Consider the following 15,353-nt stretch of genomic DNA (forward strand, 5'->3'; position numbering starts at 1 on the left):
GTGTTTAACAGTTTCAAGTGTTACTCATGAAGAAGGCTGCAGTTTATTTTATTTTTTCCTTCAATATGGTCATTTTCTTGATATCAAGCTGCATTCATTTAAATACATAATGTTGGCAGCAATAAAGTACTAAATTTTGGAGATGCATGAGCTATCAAAGAGTTGTCAACTAAGTCAAATGCTTTCGCTGACTATTCCTTCTTACTTTTATGCCTGAAATACAGAAAAGATGATGGATGAAGAGGAGGACATAATTATACAAGCTATTATGGAAAATATTGGAACTATATCAGAAACATTGTCCTGGTGCTGCCTTAAAGATTGTTCTCAATATTTTTGTCTTACTACATTAACTGCCAGGTTACGTATGCTATATTACACTAAAACAACCACTACCAAACATTATACTCTAAAACAACAAAAACACCTATGATCTTACAATTTTTTTTACCCACCAAATGTATATAAAAAGCAAGACATTTTCTCTACATATTTTCAATCCCACATCAAGTAAAAGCAGTAGCTGAGAGAATCTGATACTTTCACAGCCATTTATTAAGTGTATTAAATGCTAACACAAGAATTCATCTCTTCCTTCTTAGTTCTACCAGTATGCACTATGTATACTTCTTCTGCACTATTTACATTATCATAAGTGTGCAGTAGGTATAAGTTTATCTGACTTCTCTGCTGTACAAGCCTTCTTTGAATTCAATGATTATTGGTCCACCTTTGTATCCTTATAGCCTAGTCTAGAATGACTGCTTTTTAATAGTTACTACTTACTGTCTACTATCTTCTGTGTACTATGATACAGGCTGGAAAGACAGTTCATGTAAGTATTAATAAACAATGTAACAACCCCATGTCTATTCATATTTACAAATGAAAAATCTGAGGCTCAGAGGAGTAAAGTGCCTTGTCCAACATAATACCATTAGCAAAGGGTGCAGCATAGATTCAAATCCAAGCATGACGCCAAAACCAGAGTTCTCCTTGTTACCCTCCATTGCCTCCCAAAGTATGCTAGATACTATTTCAGGTGCTTAACATACATTGTGTTTTCGCTTAATTGCCAACCTTGAAATTTAGACATTGTTTCTGCCATTGGATAGAATAGGAACTGAGATTTAGAGACATAACCATGGAAAGTGCTCAGTAAATATTTGCAGACTGAACGAACTCAATACTTAGGGAATAGCAGTGGGAGGTAGTCAAAGATAATGGGAAAGATACACAGGTTAAAATGCTGGTTGCACCTCTTTCCAACAGCAGGATTCCAAGTGAGCTGCAAAAATCCTTTTCATTACTAGTGTTATCAGTAAAATGTCCTCAAAATGTAGTTACCTGAATCATTAACTTCAGAAGGTAGAGGTATACTGTGTACCTAGCAATACTATTTCTATAATTATTAAAAACTCCTTTGTTTACAATAATGTTTCTAGATTATTTATTATATAAATTGTATATAATCTTTTTTGATTCCCAACCCCAAAATTTACACTGAAAGTTGTGTAAAACTATCTTGCCTTGAAAATATTTTGTATTTATTTTCAAGCAACACTCATGAGTGGTATCATGATAAAGTCATGATGGGCTTGGTGGTGCTGTGATAACAACTCCAAATTCTAAGTGGCTTAACAGGAAAAAAAGGGCTGACTCATGTAAAATCGTCTACAGGTCTGGGTGCCTGTTAGGGCAGCTGACCTCCATATCCCAAATCAGTATTCCAGGCTGTTTTTATCTTCTGGTTGCTGAGTAAGCTGGAGAGAGTCTCACACTGGAAATTCAATGTTTATCCCACGGGAAAAAAATACATCATTTCTGCTATATTTCATTGGCTAAACCAGGTCATATGACACATCTATCCTCCAGGGTTAGAGAATAGCAGTATCCCCTATGGATGAGATTGAAAATTTGGCGAACTCTACTAATGTCAACTGTAAAGTAAGAGGAAAATACACTTTGTGCAGAGTTCTATATCTCATATAGGTACTTAATAAAAGCCTTGCTTGATTTAAAGACCAAGGTTGTTACTAAATCTAAGGTTTGGAGAATTTAAAGGAGAAAGATGTGCAGTTCAGTCAGGTTGATTTCTCTTATATTCTTAAAAGAAGAATGAAAAGTTTTCTATTTGTGCCTTCATATTCCTGGTGAGGACAGTGAGAAAAAAAGTACATTAATTTTATCTAATAGGGCTTAGCATTTTGAAAAAAAAAATGACAGTAAGAACCGTCATATGTATGGAAATACCAGTACGTGCCTTTCTCTAGAGGTTCCTAAATCTTAATGGTATTTGGAGAAGATGTGATCCTTTGGGATGAAGTAAATAAGACAGAAATGCTTCATATTTGTGTGCTGGGTTACCACTAGCCAAGTGCTTTTGCAGCTTTCTAATTCAATTCTCGCAGTGACCTTTTGAAGTTGGCAGGGCAATTGTCCTTCTCCTTGTTTTACAGATGAAGTGATTGAAGTCCAAAGAGGTCAAAGCCTTACTTATGTTTACAACTATTAAATAGCTGAGTTGAAAACAAAAGTCAAAATCCTTGACCTGCAGCCTAGTTCTCCTTCCATTCTACAATTCCATCTAACCATATAACTGGAGGAACCGAAACCCATTTGCTGAAAGAATTGCTGCGAAAGTAAATCCACCGTAAATAAGTCTAAATATGAATTTTTGTTGCACTTCAATTTACTTGTGCTTGCACACAAACAGTGTACCAAGTCGGAAGCCTACTGTGCAAGACAAGTTGAAATCAATTCAAGTGATGTTTTACAAATATGACTCAATCTACTAGTAGATCAAAGATAAAATAAAACAAGCTTACTGACTGACTCCGGATTCATGCCGACTTTCAGCTCACCTGAATGGTTAGGAGTTTTGAATCTGTCATTGGCTTTTACTTATCGAACCACAGTGCTTTCAGTAATATAGATGACAGAAAGTAGCCACCTACTTGGATTAGCTCTTGTGTCATTTCACAGAGCCACACTGTGAATGCACTCCTGTATGGCAAAACCTCAGAAGACTACAAACAAAACCCGTGATTTTAAGATGGGTAGACACTGAAACTGTCTTACATAAATCAGGGGAAAGTGTCTTTGTATTAACTAGCCTGAAAAGTAAAACTGACAAAAATAAATAAGCCCCCTAGCCACTTTTTTTTTGTCAATTTCGTTGTCATTCATTTTGAAAGCTGGAGGACTCATCTCTTTGTACTGTTTAAACATCATGACAATCTCTATTTACTAAATGGGAAAAACATAATTAATTCCTAAGTGCTGCTTCTCATCTCCATGGCATTTTAACCCAGCTTCTAAAAGAATTGCCTATGCAAAAGAGGTACATTGTTTGGCAACTGTTCTGTTTATGATTCTGCAGTTCTCTCCTTTGGGAAATGGTAATGATGATTAAACTAAGTTGAAATATTATTCAGTGAAAGCCAAACTAGGCAACACAGGCAAATGACGGGGGACAGGGAGGTGGGGAGGTGGTGGTGTCAGCAATAAAAACTCCAATATTGGAGACATTGCTCTCATTAAAGGTATACTGGGTTGTCAGACTGGGGTCACATTTGAACATCTAACTTAATCTGATTTAGAAGGGAGTTTCTATGACATCTTGTGTTACTATTATTAGAGTAGAAAAGAAGGGTAAAGAACTCATTCAGACACAGTTGAAGTTAAAATTCTGTCAGATAAAAATGTCATTGTTTTAAAAACAACCAAAAATAAAACTTAGCCTACAAACAGTCAGACACCAGCATATTTGGTTCAAGTCAGGGAGTTTGTTCTTTAAAAAAAAAAAAAAGAGAAAAAGAAGGAACTGAAAGTGTTCTAGGTGATGAGTACTTTCTTAATTATGATGTATCATTTTAACAAAGACCCTGAAAAGTAGGCATTAGTATACCACTTTACAATGGAAAGAAACGTTCCTCCAGGCCTAATCACTTGCCAAAGGTCATACATACAATAAGCAATAAAGCTCATTGAATTTCTACTCAGTTTCGCTCCAAAGTTCATATTCTTTCCTTTATACTATGTGTCTGTTATAGTCTGAAAATGTTTTATAGTGAGATGGGTGGTTATTTAAATGAAAAGTCTTACGTTTCTTCTTACAACTGTTTACTATTAAGTCAGAAACTAGTAAACAACTATTGGAAGAAAATATTTTAAAAACCATTTTCCAAATAGGGGTGCCCTGGAATTTATATCTTTTTAGTTTCTCACTCTGTGAGCCATCATAAAGGAGGCTTTATTTTCCAATATAACATTTCTCAATATAGGGATCATTTCTGATCACCTGTCCTGACAGAATTGTGAAAGAATTGTCAATAATAATAAAAACCAAGACACATTTATTCCTGGTATTTAAAACTGTAAAGGTTTAAGAGGAAAACCTTTCAGAAAACGAGAGCTCCGTTTTTATCTGCTCTTTGAAGACAGCAAAACCTTAAAAAATTCACTTCTGGGGTGACTCCTGCACCTTTGCCCCAAGGTAAATGTGTGAACATTGGAACTGCAGTTCTAGATTTTACCTGAAGATGGCATCCATCCCAAAGCTGTATGTGATTTGTAGGAGGACTCTCTTCAAATTCACAAGCACTGTCATAAATTCTTTTCTACTGACTGGAAAATGTGTGCCATGTATGGTAAATGATTCTTCTTTAAGTAACAATACATTAATATGTTCTTCAGATGGTTGCAGGTACACCTCATCTTGGGGTGTGCTGATTCTCAAGTCGTTGCCCTAATGGGGGGGAAAAGAAAGCTTAAAAGGGTAAAACAGAGAAGAGGGCACAGAAGAGTCAAACATATCTATATTTGGATCCTCTACCCTCAGTAGACTTTTACATTTTTAAATTTATGTTTATTATTTATTGTTATTATTATTAGTTTTGGAGACAGAATCTCACTTTATTCCCCAGGTTGGAGTGCAATGGCGCCATCTCAGTTCACTGCAGACTCCGTCTTCCAGGTTCAAGCGATTCTCATGCCTTAGCCTCAGTAGTAGCTGGGATTACAGGCGCCTATCACCAAGCCCGGCTAATTTTTTGCATTTTTAGTAGAGACGGGGGTTTGTCTATGCTGGCCAAGCTGGTGTCAAAGTCCTGACATCCAGTGATCCACCTGGCTTGGCTTCCCAGAGTGCTGGGATTACAGGTTTGAGCCACTGTGTCCAGCCTCAATAGACTTTTAATTTAAGGTTGGCTTTCCCTGTCATTCAGGGAATATATTTCTGGTATACATGAAGGGAAGGCAACGCAATTTTAATATTAGCTTTAGACACATGCACTGGGAAGCACATGCTTCTTGGTTTTGCATGACCTTACTTCCCCATTCACTAAAATAATGGTTACCTGGCAACTCTATATGTGATTACAACACCTTGAATTGACGCAAGTGCCCGAATGTTACGTATTTCAAATATATTATTTTATGAAGGATGTGAATTGTGCAGAACAACAGGGAAAGAAACTTAAAACTGAATTAAGCTATTATTTTAAAGGAACATTCTACATGGGGAAAACAAACAATAAAAAAGACTTCAGTCTAATTCTCAAAATAGGATAATGGCATCTAAGGAGTATATTGAACGACCTATGACATTTAGGTAATCTTTCTTGTCTTAGTTCATTCCCATGAATAACTAAGACAAATACTACATAATTTATCTCAACACTTTACATTTGGAGAACTCCTTTCATCTTAAAGGCATTCCAGAGTATAGATCTAGTTACCGTATATATATATATATATATATATAGAGAGAGAGAGAGAGAGAGAGAAAGAGAGAGAGAGAGAGAGAGAGAGAGCGCGCAGATGACTTCATCCAATACTGGAAAATGTCCATTTTGAGAAAGGAATATTTTATTTTGTCATTGATTCACATGCATGAAAGTTTCAAGACAGAAAACAACAGAGCCTGGTGCTAAATTAACATCTACCCATTTGGAATCATAAACATGCATGCATGTGTGTGTCTCTGAATATGTATGAGTGTTGAGGGGAGGGGATACATTATTGGAAAGAATAGATATGATAAGAAAGGGTGGTCGAGGGCCTTTAAGGTAGCTGCAGACTTCGAGGCCTATTGCCCTTCAAATCTTGAAAGCAGTTTCTCCTGTATGTTTCTTACCTAAAACAGGATTTTGAAGTCAAGATTTAACTGTAACTAAATAAACAAATTTCCTGTTTCATTTTGTTTTATCTAATATATGCAAGGAAGTAGACAATAAAATCTACCTGAAAGCCAGGGGAAATGGACAAAATACAATTATGTAAATTATCATGCACCTAAACACTTTCATAATATTTATATTCTTGGAAACATGGTCATTATGTTTGAAATTTAAATTTCAAGTCTGGTCTAAAGTTCTCCTTTATCATTCAAACCCAACAAATATACTCAATCTTCTAGATATGTCTCAGAGTAAAACATACGAGTGGCATAAAAAACTCCTAAGGTATATATTTTTTTAAGTAGTTATGTAAGTCAATGTCAACGCAGGCTGGTAAAAAACACAGTACTGGTAACCTCAAGTAACATAAGGAAGTAATATGGTTGGACATAAATGATGATTTCAGTACTCTACCTCTAAGATGATCATAAGCTGAAGAACACGTTCTGTATCTTCTTCCTCTTCTTCAAGGTCGTATGATATGGTAAATGTCAACTGTCCTCCTACTGATGGGAGCTACAAGACAGAAGATGAATAATCATTGCAGGACAGGAGGTGGGCCACCCAATCATATTTTACCTATTGTTGTATAATAATTTTCTTGTTCTAGAGGGCAGTATTTGCAAGAAGCAGAAATCACTGGAGTACGAAGTGGGAATGATAGACATTGCTTCAGGAGTAACATTTCTGCGAACCTTACCCATCAACGGCAAGCCTGACATAAACATAAATTTACGTCTTATTTTCTCCAGTATTGCAGGCTTGCTGAAATAGGTTAAGTTCCATGAAGTCAAACATGGACACTCCTGTCATCTTCCTTGTCTATACTCTGAGCTTTACAAATCCCAAACAGAGAAAGATCTTTGTCAAAATTGGGAGATTTCTACCCATTCCTGAGGGTCACTCACTTTCTGTGAGTCTGAATTCTTTCAACAAAGACATCCCTCCATTTGACAGGCACTTTACATAGCCCACATGCTTAGCTGAGAAACGTTATTGGTCAAGGAAAAACAAAAGTTAGCAGCAAATTTTATTTTATATTAAAATTCAATCAAAACAGCCAAAGAAGGTATACTTTCCTCTGCGCGATTTAATAGGCTTAGTTCGAATAAATATTATCTCCTTTTATTAAGCAAACTTCTTTCCTTCTAACACACTTGCCAAGCCCCATGCAATGTACACTTGAGGTTTACATTTTTTGACACTGACAGTCACCTTGTAGAAATTAAGAAAAATATGGGAAAGCAAGGTCATTTATAGGACAGGAATCAAAATTGAAGTTGTGAGTGACAGATTCAATGCAAATGCTGCAATCCTTTTTTTAAAATTCCACTCCAGCACTGTAAAAAGAGACATTCATAAAACAAAGCTGATGATCTATATTCTGCTGTTGGCTCTGTGCTGACACACGGAGACCTGACTTCACAGGGTTGGCTTTCTATGGCCTTTCATGGCAGACCTGACCAGAAAGCAGTTCCTGGCTGAGAGTGCACTGGATAGAAGAGGAGGAACCCTGATTCCTCCGAATTGTTCCAGAGAGAATGGCACATAGCTTGCTACGGCTGATTAAACAGGATTTTAAATTGCAGCTCTGCAATGTCTTCTAAGAGCTCGTTACGTGGGGCTCTATAAGGAACTTAAATTCAGAAAACTCTTATTCCTCTAATCCACTGAGAAATGGCCTTATTCTAATGCCATTTCACATATAAAATGATAAATATCTACCTAGACTACAGCACTTGGCATTACTGTGAGTAATGAGGGGTGAACCTGTGTAGAAGATTTTGGGTTCTACTAAGATAAACATTCAAAATTGCATATAACATGCTTCTTCAAATCAGCTACATATTTTCTCAATAAGAGGATTCTAGAAAGGCAGATGAAAAAAATATTTTATATATTTCGAAAAGGACTGAATGATTTAGAATTTTCTAAATTAGTAAAAATATTTGGAAGGAGGTTTGGGAAGAACACTGGGACATGGGCCTAAAATGTTACAGAATTTTGAGCTTCCAAATCTATTTTGATTATTTAATATTTGGATTACATGTGAATATGGCTTCTCTAAAAAGGAAAGAAAAGTATCAACTTAATATATGATATCACCATATATACTCAAGTAAAACACATTTTGAATTAAGGATAATTTTCCGCTTTATCAATAAAGAGTCAAAGTGTGTAATTTGAATGTCAAAGCCGTTAAGACTATAGATGAAGCAGAAAAAGATCACCTATGATATTTGTTTTATAATAAAATCACATAAAATGTAAACTTCAGCAGTCCCTAACCTTTTTGGCATCAAGGACTGGTTTTGTAGAAGACCCATGGATGAAGAAGAGGGGTTTTGGGATAAAACTGTTCCATATCAGATCATCAAGCATTAGATTCTCATACAGAGCACGCAACCTAGATCCCTCGCATATGCAGTTCACAATAAGGCTCATACTCCTGTGAGAGTCTAATACCGTCGTTGATCTGACAGGAGGTGGAGCTCAGGCAGTAATTCTCACTTCCCTGATGCTCACCTCCTGCTGTGCGGCCCAATTATTAACAGGCCACAGATCTATATGGCCCAGGCGTTGGGGATTCCTGATGTAAAATAAAATACTATGAGAGAGGAATTAGAGGTAGGAAAATAGGGGCACCTTATGCAGGTCGGTGATAATATAAAATATGAACTATAAAATGGTTTTTTCTAAACTATTTTGTATATCTCTGATATTCATATTTGCCATTATTACAACATATTTTGAATCACCTGAAAATTGTCATGCGTGACTGTTTTACTTCCATTTAAGTTGTGTGAAACACAGACCATTTAAAAAAATATGCAGGATACTGTTACTAGATATTTTTTTTCCCAAGCTGCAAGCACCCATTGACGCAATATCAGAATCAATTTATTTTTCATTTGCCCTAAAGGCATATGTTTGTGATCACATTTATATACCCAGTTAGTCAAGTACTTAATTCTTTCTTTCTTTATTTTTTGAGAGAGTATTGTTCTGTTATTCAGGCTAGAATGGAGTCACTTCAACCTCCACCTCCCGGGCACAAGCAGTTCTCATGCCTCAGCTTCCCGAGTATCTGGGACTAGAGGTGTGTGCCACAATGCATGGCAAATTTTCTGTAGAGATGGGGTTTCACCATGTTGTCCAGGCTGGTCTCAAATTCCTAACCTCAAGCAATCGACTCGCCTACACCTTCCAAAGTGCTGGGATTACGGGTGTGAGCTGCCATGCCCAGGCACTCAAGTAATTCTTAAAAGGATTGTTTAAGATGTCATTCTGCAATTTAGAGGTTGTACTTTTAGGAACATTAACTTATTTTTTTTTTAATTTCTTTCCATCGGTTTTTCCTTCAACTCCATAATCTTTCTATAAGCTGTAAAATCAAGCTTTTCCTGGTGTTTCCAGCTAATGTGTCTTCCCCAAAGAGTACGTACCATTGTATAAGAGACTTTGCAATGAGTCAGTTACAAGACAACACTTTCTTTTATGAAAGAGGCTGTTATTCGGGGAAAAAGCTTGAGAATATTCTGAGTATACGTTGTCCTTTCCCATTGCTTTAGATGAAGAATTCTCTGCCTCTTCTCATCTGTCCATTCCTCCAGGTTCCAGATGCTGCCTTTGCTTGGTGCCTCTTTGCCTGTGCTTCTCTGCTCTGCTGGAATCCCTTCAGTCTCCCAACTTTTACTCTCTCCTTCAAACCCAGTGTGCTCAGGGCTGCCAATCTTTATGGGCACCTCTAGCTCTTATCTATGGTTATTCATTAGTTTCACTATCAGTGAAAACTGGGACATCAGTTTCTTTATTCCCATACATCCATGTTTTCTAATTTTATCTTCTGCATCCTGTTGACTACCTTTGGTACTCCATTAGAAGTGTGTCTTTAAAAGTCACTTATATATTCTGTGTGCCAACCACTAATGGCCATTAGACTGAGTTTTATTCTCAGTTTTTATGTGATACATGGTTCTTATAATTCTTGAATCCTTTGTGTTTCATTACACTGAATTTTCCTAGTACTCCTTCCCCTGTCCTGGTCACACCTCTGTCTCACTGATAGACACTTTTTTTTTCTTATTCTCCATTCAGTCAGTGATATCTCTAAGACCTTTCTCATTCTCTTTTGATTATCATTCCATGTGGATTCCATTCTCATAGATTGATTAAACTGCTCAGTAGATTAAACTGCTACGTTTATACCAGGTCCATCAATCTATATCTTCTGGCCTGTCCTGTGTTTCTCTGTTAATTTTCTCTGGCCTCTATACAAAAATACCAGAGATGAAGTAACTTAAAAAACAGAAATGTATTTTCTCACAGTACTAGAAGCTAGAAGTCCAAGATCAAGGTGTCAACAGAGTTGGTTTCTTTTGAGGCCTCCCACCTTAGTTCATGGATGGCTGTCTTTTCTCTGTGTCTGCACAGGGTCTTCTCTCTGAGTGTCCGTGCTCTAATTTTGTCTTGTTATAAGAACACCAGTCATATTGGATCAGGGCCCACTCTAATGACTTTATTTTAACTTAATGAACTCTTGAAAGATCCTGTCCCCAAACAGAGTCATGTTCGGAGGTACTGAAGATTAACACTTCAACATATGACTTTTGAGGGAATGCAGTCTAGCCCATAACAGTCCTATATTGAATTACTTTCCAATAATATCACAAACACTTAACATACCCTAAATTAATCTCATTATCTAGGTCTTTCCAGGAGTCAAACTTACTCATTTTCTTAACACCCATGATTGGGTCAAGCCAAATACTTTCTCTCTCTATTTTTAAATCAGAAAACTCATAAATGCATCTGATTTTTTAAACTCTATCATTTATATCAGATTAGTCCTTCAATCTATTCTCTTGAAATATTTCTAGTCTAACTTTCCATTCCAATGCCATATCACACCAAGTAGGTTCTCATAAAGCATCTGAATTGATCTCTCTGACTTTAGTCTTTTTGACGGGGAAAGTTTAATCAACTATTACATATGTTGCTGCACTTCCCTAATGAAGATTCTCCAGTGGTCCAGGGTCCCTAATGTCATTCAAGTTTCTGTGTAGTTTCAATACATCTAGGCTCTCTCTAGCCCCACATTCACAAACTCTGTGTACGGGTGCCCCAGGGTGCTGCAGTGAACTCACAAAGTTGGAATATTATAAACATTTGAAGGAAACACAACATTGCTAAATATGTGTTGGGCACTGCAAGAACTAATTCAAGGTGGTTCACAAGTTTAACCTTAGAACATGCTATATTCCATTTAATGATGTTCTCAAGATTTTGAGCCACATTTTTGCTTACTTGTACTTTAGGCCACTTTGTGTTTTTATTAAGAAAGGTTTTCAGGGAATTCCAAGTAATTAAAAGCAAGAACTGCACAAAAGCCAATGTGAAAAAGGAAATACAGGTAGCATTATCCAATCTGATACTCAGATTTGAGTAGGTATAGACTGCCCCAAAGGCACCACATCCCATCAGTAAGTAATTCTGGGAATTTATGAAAAAAAATTATTATTTTCTGTGCATTTTCTTTTTAAACAATTTCTAGGTTGTTAAAACATGAAAATTTATTAAGTTGTTTGGCAATAACTACTTAAACAGAACTGTGGCTTACTTCTGTTGGTCAAGGAGACACTATGAAAAAAATATGAATATGCTATGAACATTATGAATTGAGAATGGGTGGGTATATCTGATCTAGCCTCTTTTTATATTTATTCATTCTGTTGCCAAGATTTTTAAAAATGAATTCTCATTCTTATAGCTCTCTGACCATTCAGACGCTTCTTTTCCTTGTTTGCTTAGCTGATGTCTCACTAATAAGAACATTAATGGCAAAAAAAGGTTTTTGGTGATATTTCCTAAGTCTGATGAGGAGTCAGTGGCAACCATGGCAAATAGGGGAACTAAAGGATTCCAAACAGGGAGAGCTCTGAACAAAGAAGTTCATCCATTAACATTCATTGAAAAATTCTGACAAAAGTAAGTGGTCTTGGTAAGTTACATGTACCGTACATAACTGTAATTTCCCGCATTTTTTGACTTTGCAGACTCATTTATTAATTTTACGAGTCTTTTATAAAACTGAACATCTTCAAGACTTTCAAGTGAGTTCATTTTGGGGACAATGTTGATTTCTCTGATTTTACAGAGCACTGTGTGTTCAGCCAATAGAACATTTCATTTTCTCTTGCTATTTAGGAGCTAAGCTGTCATTGTTCTATTGGCTAGAGAAATACGGTTTTCCACCGGTAGGAGTAAGTGCAATTTTAGTTCACTTCGAGGCAATTCTTATATTTACTGGATGGATTAGACTATATTTACTAGAGATGAAAATTTTCTCTCTTTTCAATACAGAGAGAAAGTGAATTTAGTGAGAGCAGTTCATTGCATTTCATAAGGGTCTCCAAAGGCTTGGCCTTTTCTCTCTTTCTCCATATCTACTAAGGGAAATTCTCTTCAGGGAGATTCAGATGTGAAATTGAGAAGGCACTGCAGGAAAAATGTACCTCCATTCCCGAGATGGTTCTGGGCTAAGCCATTCACTTTCCTGTTCTTCAGCTTCACCGCATTAAGAAAAGAACACCACACGTAGCTCTTTCCCATGAGTACCTGTTTTAATTCTACCTTTGGGGGGAAAAAACCCAGCTTGTTTGCAAACAGTATTCTAGTTACAATGCAACATATAACCTAATGTTACACATAACGATATAGTGTGCATGGTGCACATTGCTTTAAAGATTTAATGAGGCAGGAAGTTTTCCCACATGACTGGAAAAGGTTACCAGGTAATTGATAAAATTCAACTTCATAAAAGAATTTAGTAGTAGGCTACGTGTGGTCTGGCCTCTCTTTTTCTCTCAATCTCAAGAACTATGAATTGAGGAGGAATGAAGGAGGAGATAACCGATTGAGGACAATGTATCTGGAGAGGAAATTCTTTTCATAAAATAAGCCTGGAACATTTGGTTCTCTGATGTCAGCTTATCATCACTGTTATTTCACCAAATGAGGTGTAAAACCTAATATTTGCTTTTGCTTACCAGAGCAAATATTTCAGGAGGGATACACAAAAATCAAATGAGAAAAAGGCTTTGTAATACTGAGCAGTATAAATTAAACATATCTGTCAATTTCCATTTAGGATCACAAACAGTCAGGGCAAGCAATTCATCTTCTTAGATTCCAAAGCCCCAGAGCCTTAAACTCTATAAAGGTATCCCTCCCATAAAAGTGTTTATTAATGCATCTATTCGTAGAGCTCTCTTTTATCTTAGAAACAATGTTTCACTTCAAGGTTTTGTTATTTCCTTCAGTGTATTTATAAATTTTATATAAGAACAGGTTTCTCCCCTTTAAAAGCTCGATAATTGTTAGAATAGAACATAAATGAGAGGATTGTAGAATTAAAGACCAGGCAGAATTTACATGGAAGATTTTAAAGTTACATCATCCTTCATGCATAGAAAATGGACTCGAGTTGTACGTGTCAAACAGAGACAACACATCCTAGAAATATTGTTCCAGAAGGCAGGAAACAGAGTTATGCAGTCCAGGGGACACAAATTAAAAAAAAAAATCGAGAAAATATCCAGCCTGCCTGTATTCATTTCTCTCTTCCTCCTTTTTGTTCTTCCTGCCTGCTTTTCCTGCCCTCTTTTATCTTTCCTGTTACCCAGCTTCTCCTTAGCTTTCCTTTCTTCTTCTTCTCCTTTTTCTCTTCCTCCTTCTTTCTCTTTTCTTTTTCTCCTTGTAGCCATTAGACCATTTTGATAGCATTTCTTTTCACAATAACTATGTCCTTTTCACATGTGCAATAATTAGAACTGGCTGCGAAAGGCCTGAATTTGGAATTTTTGTTTTTTTTTTTTTTTTAGACGTGACCTCTACATTCAGTCTAACCTTATAAAATAATTTTGCCAGCTGGGCGCAATGGCTCATGCCTATAATCCCAGCACTTTTTGGGAGGCTGACGCAGGTGGATCATGAGGTCAAGAGATTGAGACCATCCTGGTGAACATGGTGAAATCCCGTCTCTACTAAAAAAATAAAATAAAAAATACAAAAATTAGCTGGTCATGGTGGGTGCACCTGTAGTCCCAGCTACTCGGGAAGCTGAGGCAGGAGAATTGTTTGAACCCAAGTGGTGGAGGTTGTGGTGAGCCAAGATTGTGCCATTGCACTCCAGCCTGGGTAACAAGAGCAAAACTCTGTCTCAATAATAATAATAATAATAATAATAATAATAATAATTTTGCATTCCTCTGTATTGGATGACATAAGTTGCAGAAGTATAAAGAGTAGTGATGGAAAGTATGAATGTGACAAGGTCAAGGACTTAGTTCTGGGACAGACCACCAGAGACACTGCCTCAAGTGTAACTAACACTGGTTGTTCATCAATGTCCTCGAAGCTCAGCCGTTCAACTACCCACAAAACTACTGACTCATATTTTTTCTTCCCACATTTCATATAACTCCACATTCTCATAAACTACAGCCTAGTCAATATTTATTTACAAGGTTTCTTATGGTTAAGGCCAAGAGATAGTCATTATATGTTTTGATTGGCAGGGGGAAAAGAATAATTGTGAAAGACACATAGAGAGGAATGAGAGGACAACATGAATTTCTCATACAAATTTTTGTTGAAGTGTTTATTCACTTGAATAACACTGACCTATCTTGAGCATATGTTTTGTCTGCTGTGTAACATAGTAAGGTCCAATTATACTTTTCGTATACTCAGTTATAACTCAAATAGAATTTGAAGAGTTTGATTAGGTAAGAATGCTTTGGGTTACAATTGAAAACCAGATAATTAGGAGTTCTTATATAACAAGAAGTCCAACAAAATGTAGTAGGCAGAAAAATTTGTAAAACAAATGGATTAGCTTTTTTTTCTCTCTTCTTATTTCATATATCTTTCCCCAACACTTAGATCCATTTGGGCACACTTGAAAATATGAATCTCCTATGAATAGATTTGTTAAACATCAATAGAAGAGGATGATGTACTTAGTAAGACAACATTCCACATAGGAAATGAGTATTTCATGTTTCCTTGAAGCTTTCTGACTCAGAGTACTACTTTGTGACATACACTGATCAGTTCTTGAGTTGAAATAGTACAATCTCAACAGATGCAAGTAAATGGTAGTGGTCA

At 36.4% G+C, this 15,353-nt stretch overlaps 1 protein-coding gene across 7 annotated transcripts in view; it reads right to left on the reverse strand.

The window, feature by feature from the left end:
• Positions 1-15,353, reverse strand: part of LAMA2 (laminin subunit alpha 2) — a 625,652-nt gene that overhangs the window by 264,201 nt on the left and 346,098 nt on the right. For all 7 annotated transcript variants that reach the window (XM_074397494.1, XM_074397493.1, XM_074397490.1 and 4 more), the window contains exons 13-14: positions 6,597-6,698; positions 4,539-4,750 (exon numbers count right to left, since the gene is read on the reverse strand). In XM_074397494.1, the coding sequence (XP_074253595.1) occupies positions 4,539-4,750; positions 6,597-6,698 (314 nt within the window). The remainder of the gene's footprint in view (positions 1-4,538; positions 4,751-6,596; positions 6,699-15,353) is intronic.

The sequence above is a fragment of the Saimiri boliviensis genome, chromosome 4 (genome assembly GCF_048565385.1).
Source record: "Saimiri boliviensis isolate mSaiBol1 chromosome 4, mSaiBol1.pri, whole genome shotgun sequence".
NCBI classification, from domain to species: domain Eukaryota; kingdom Metazoa; phylum Chordata; class Mammalia; order Primates; family Cebidae; genus Saimiri; species Saimiri boliviensis.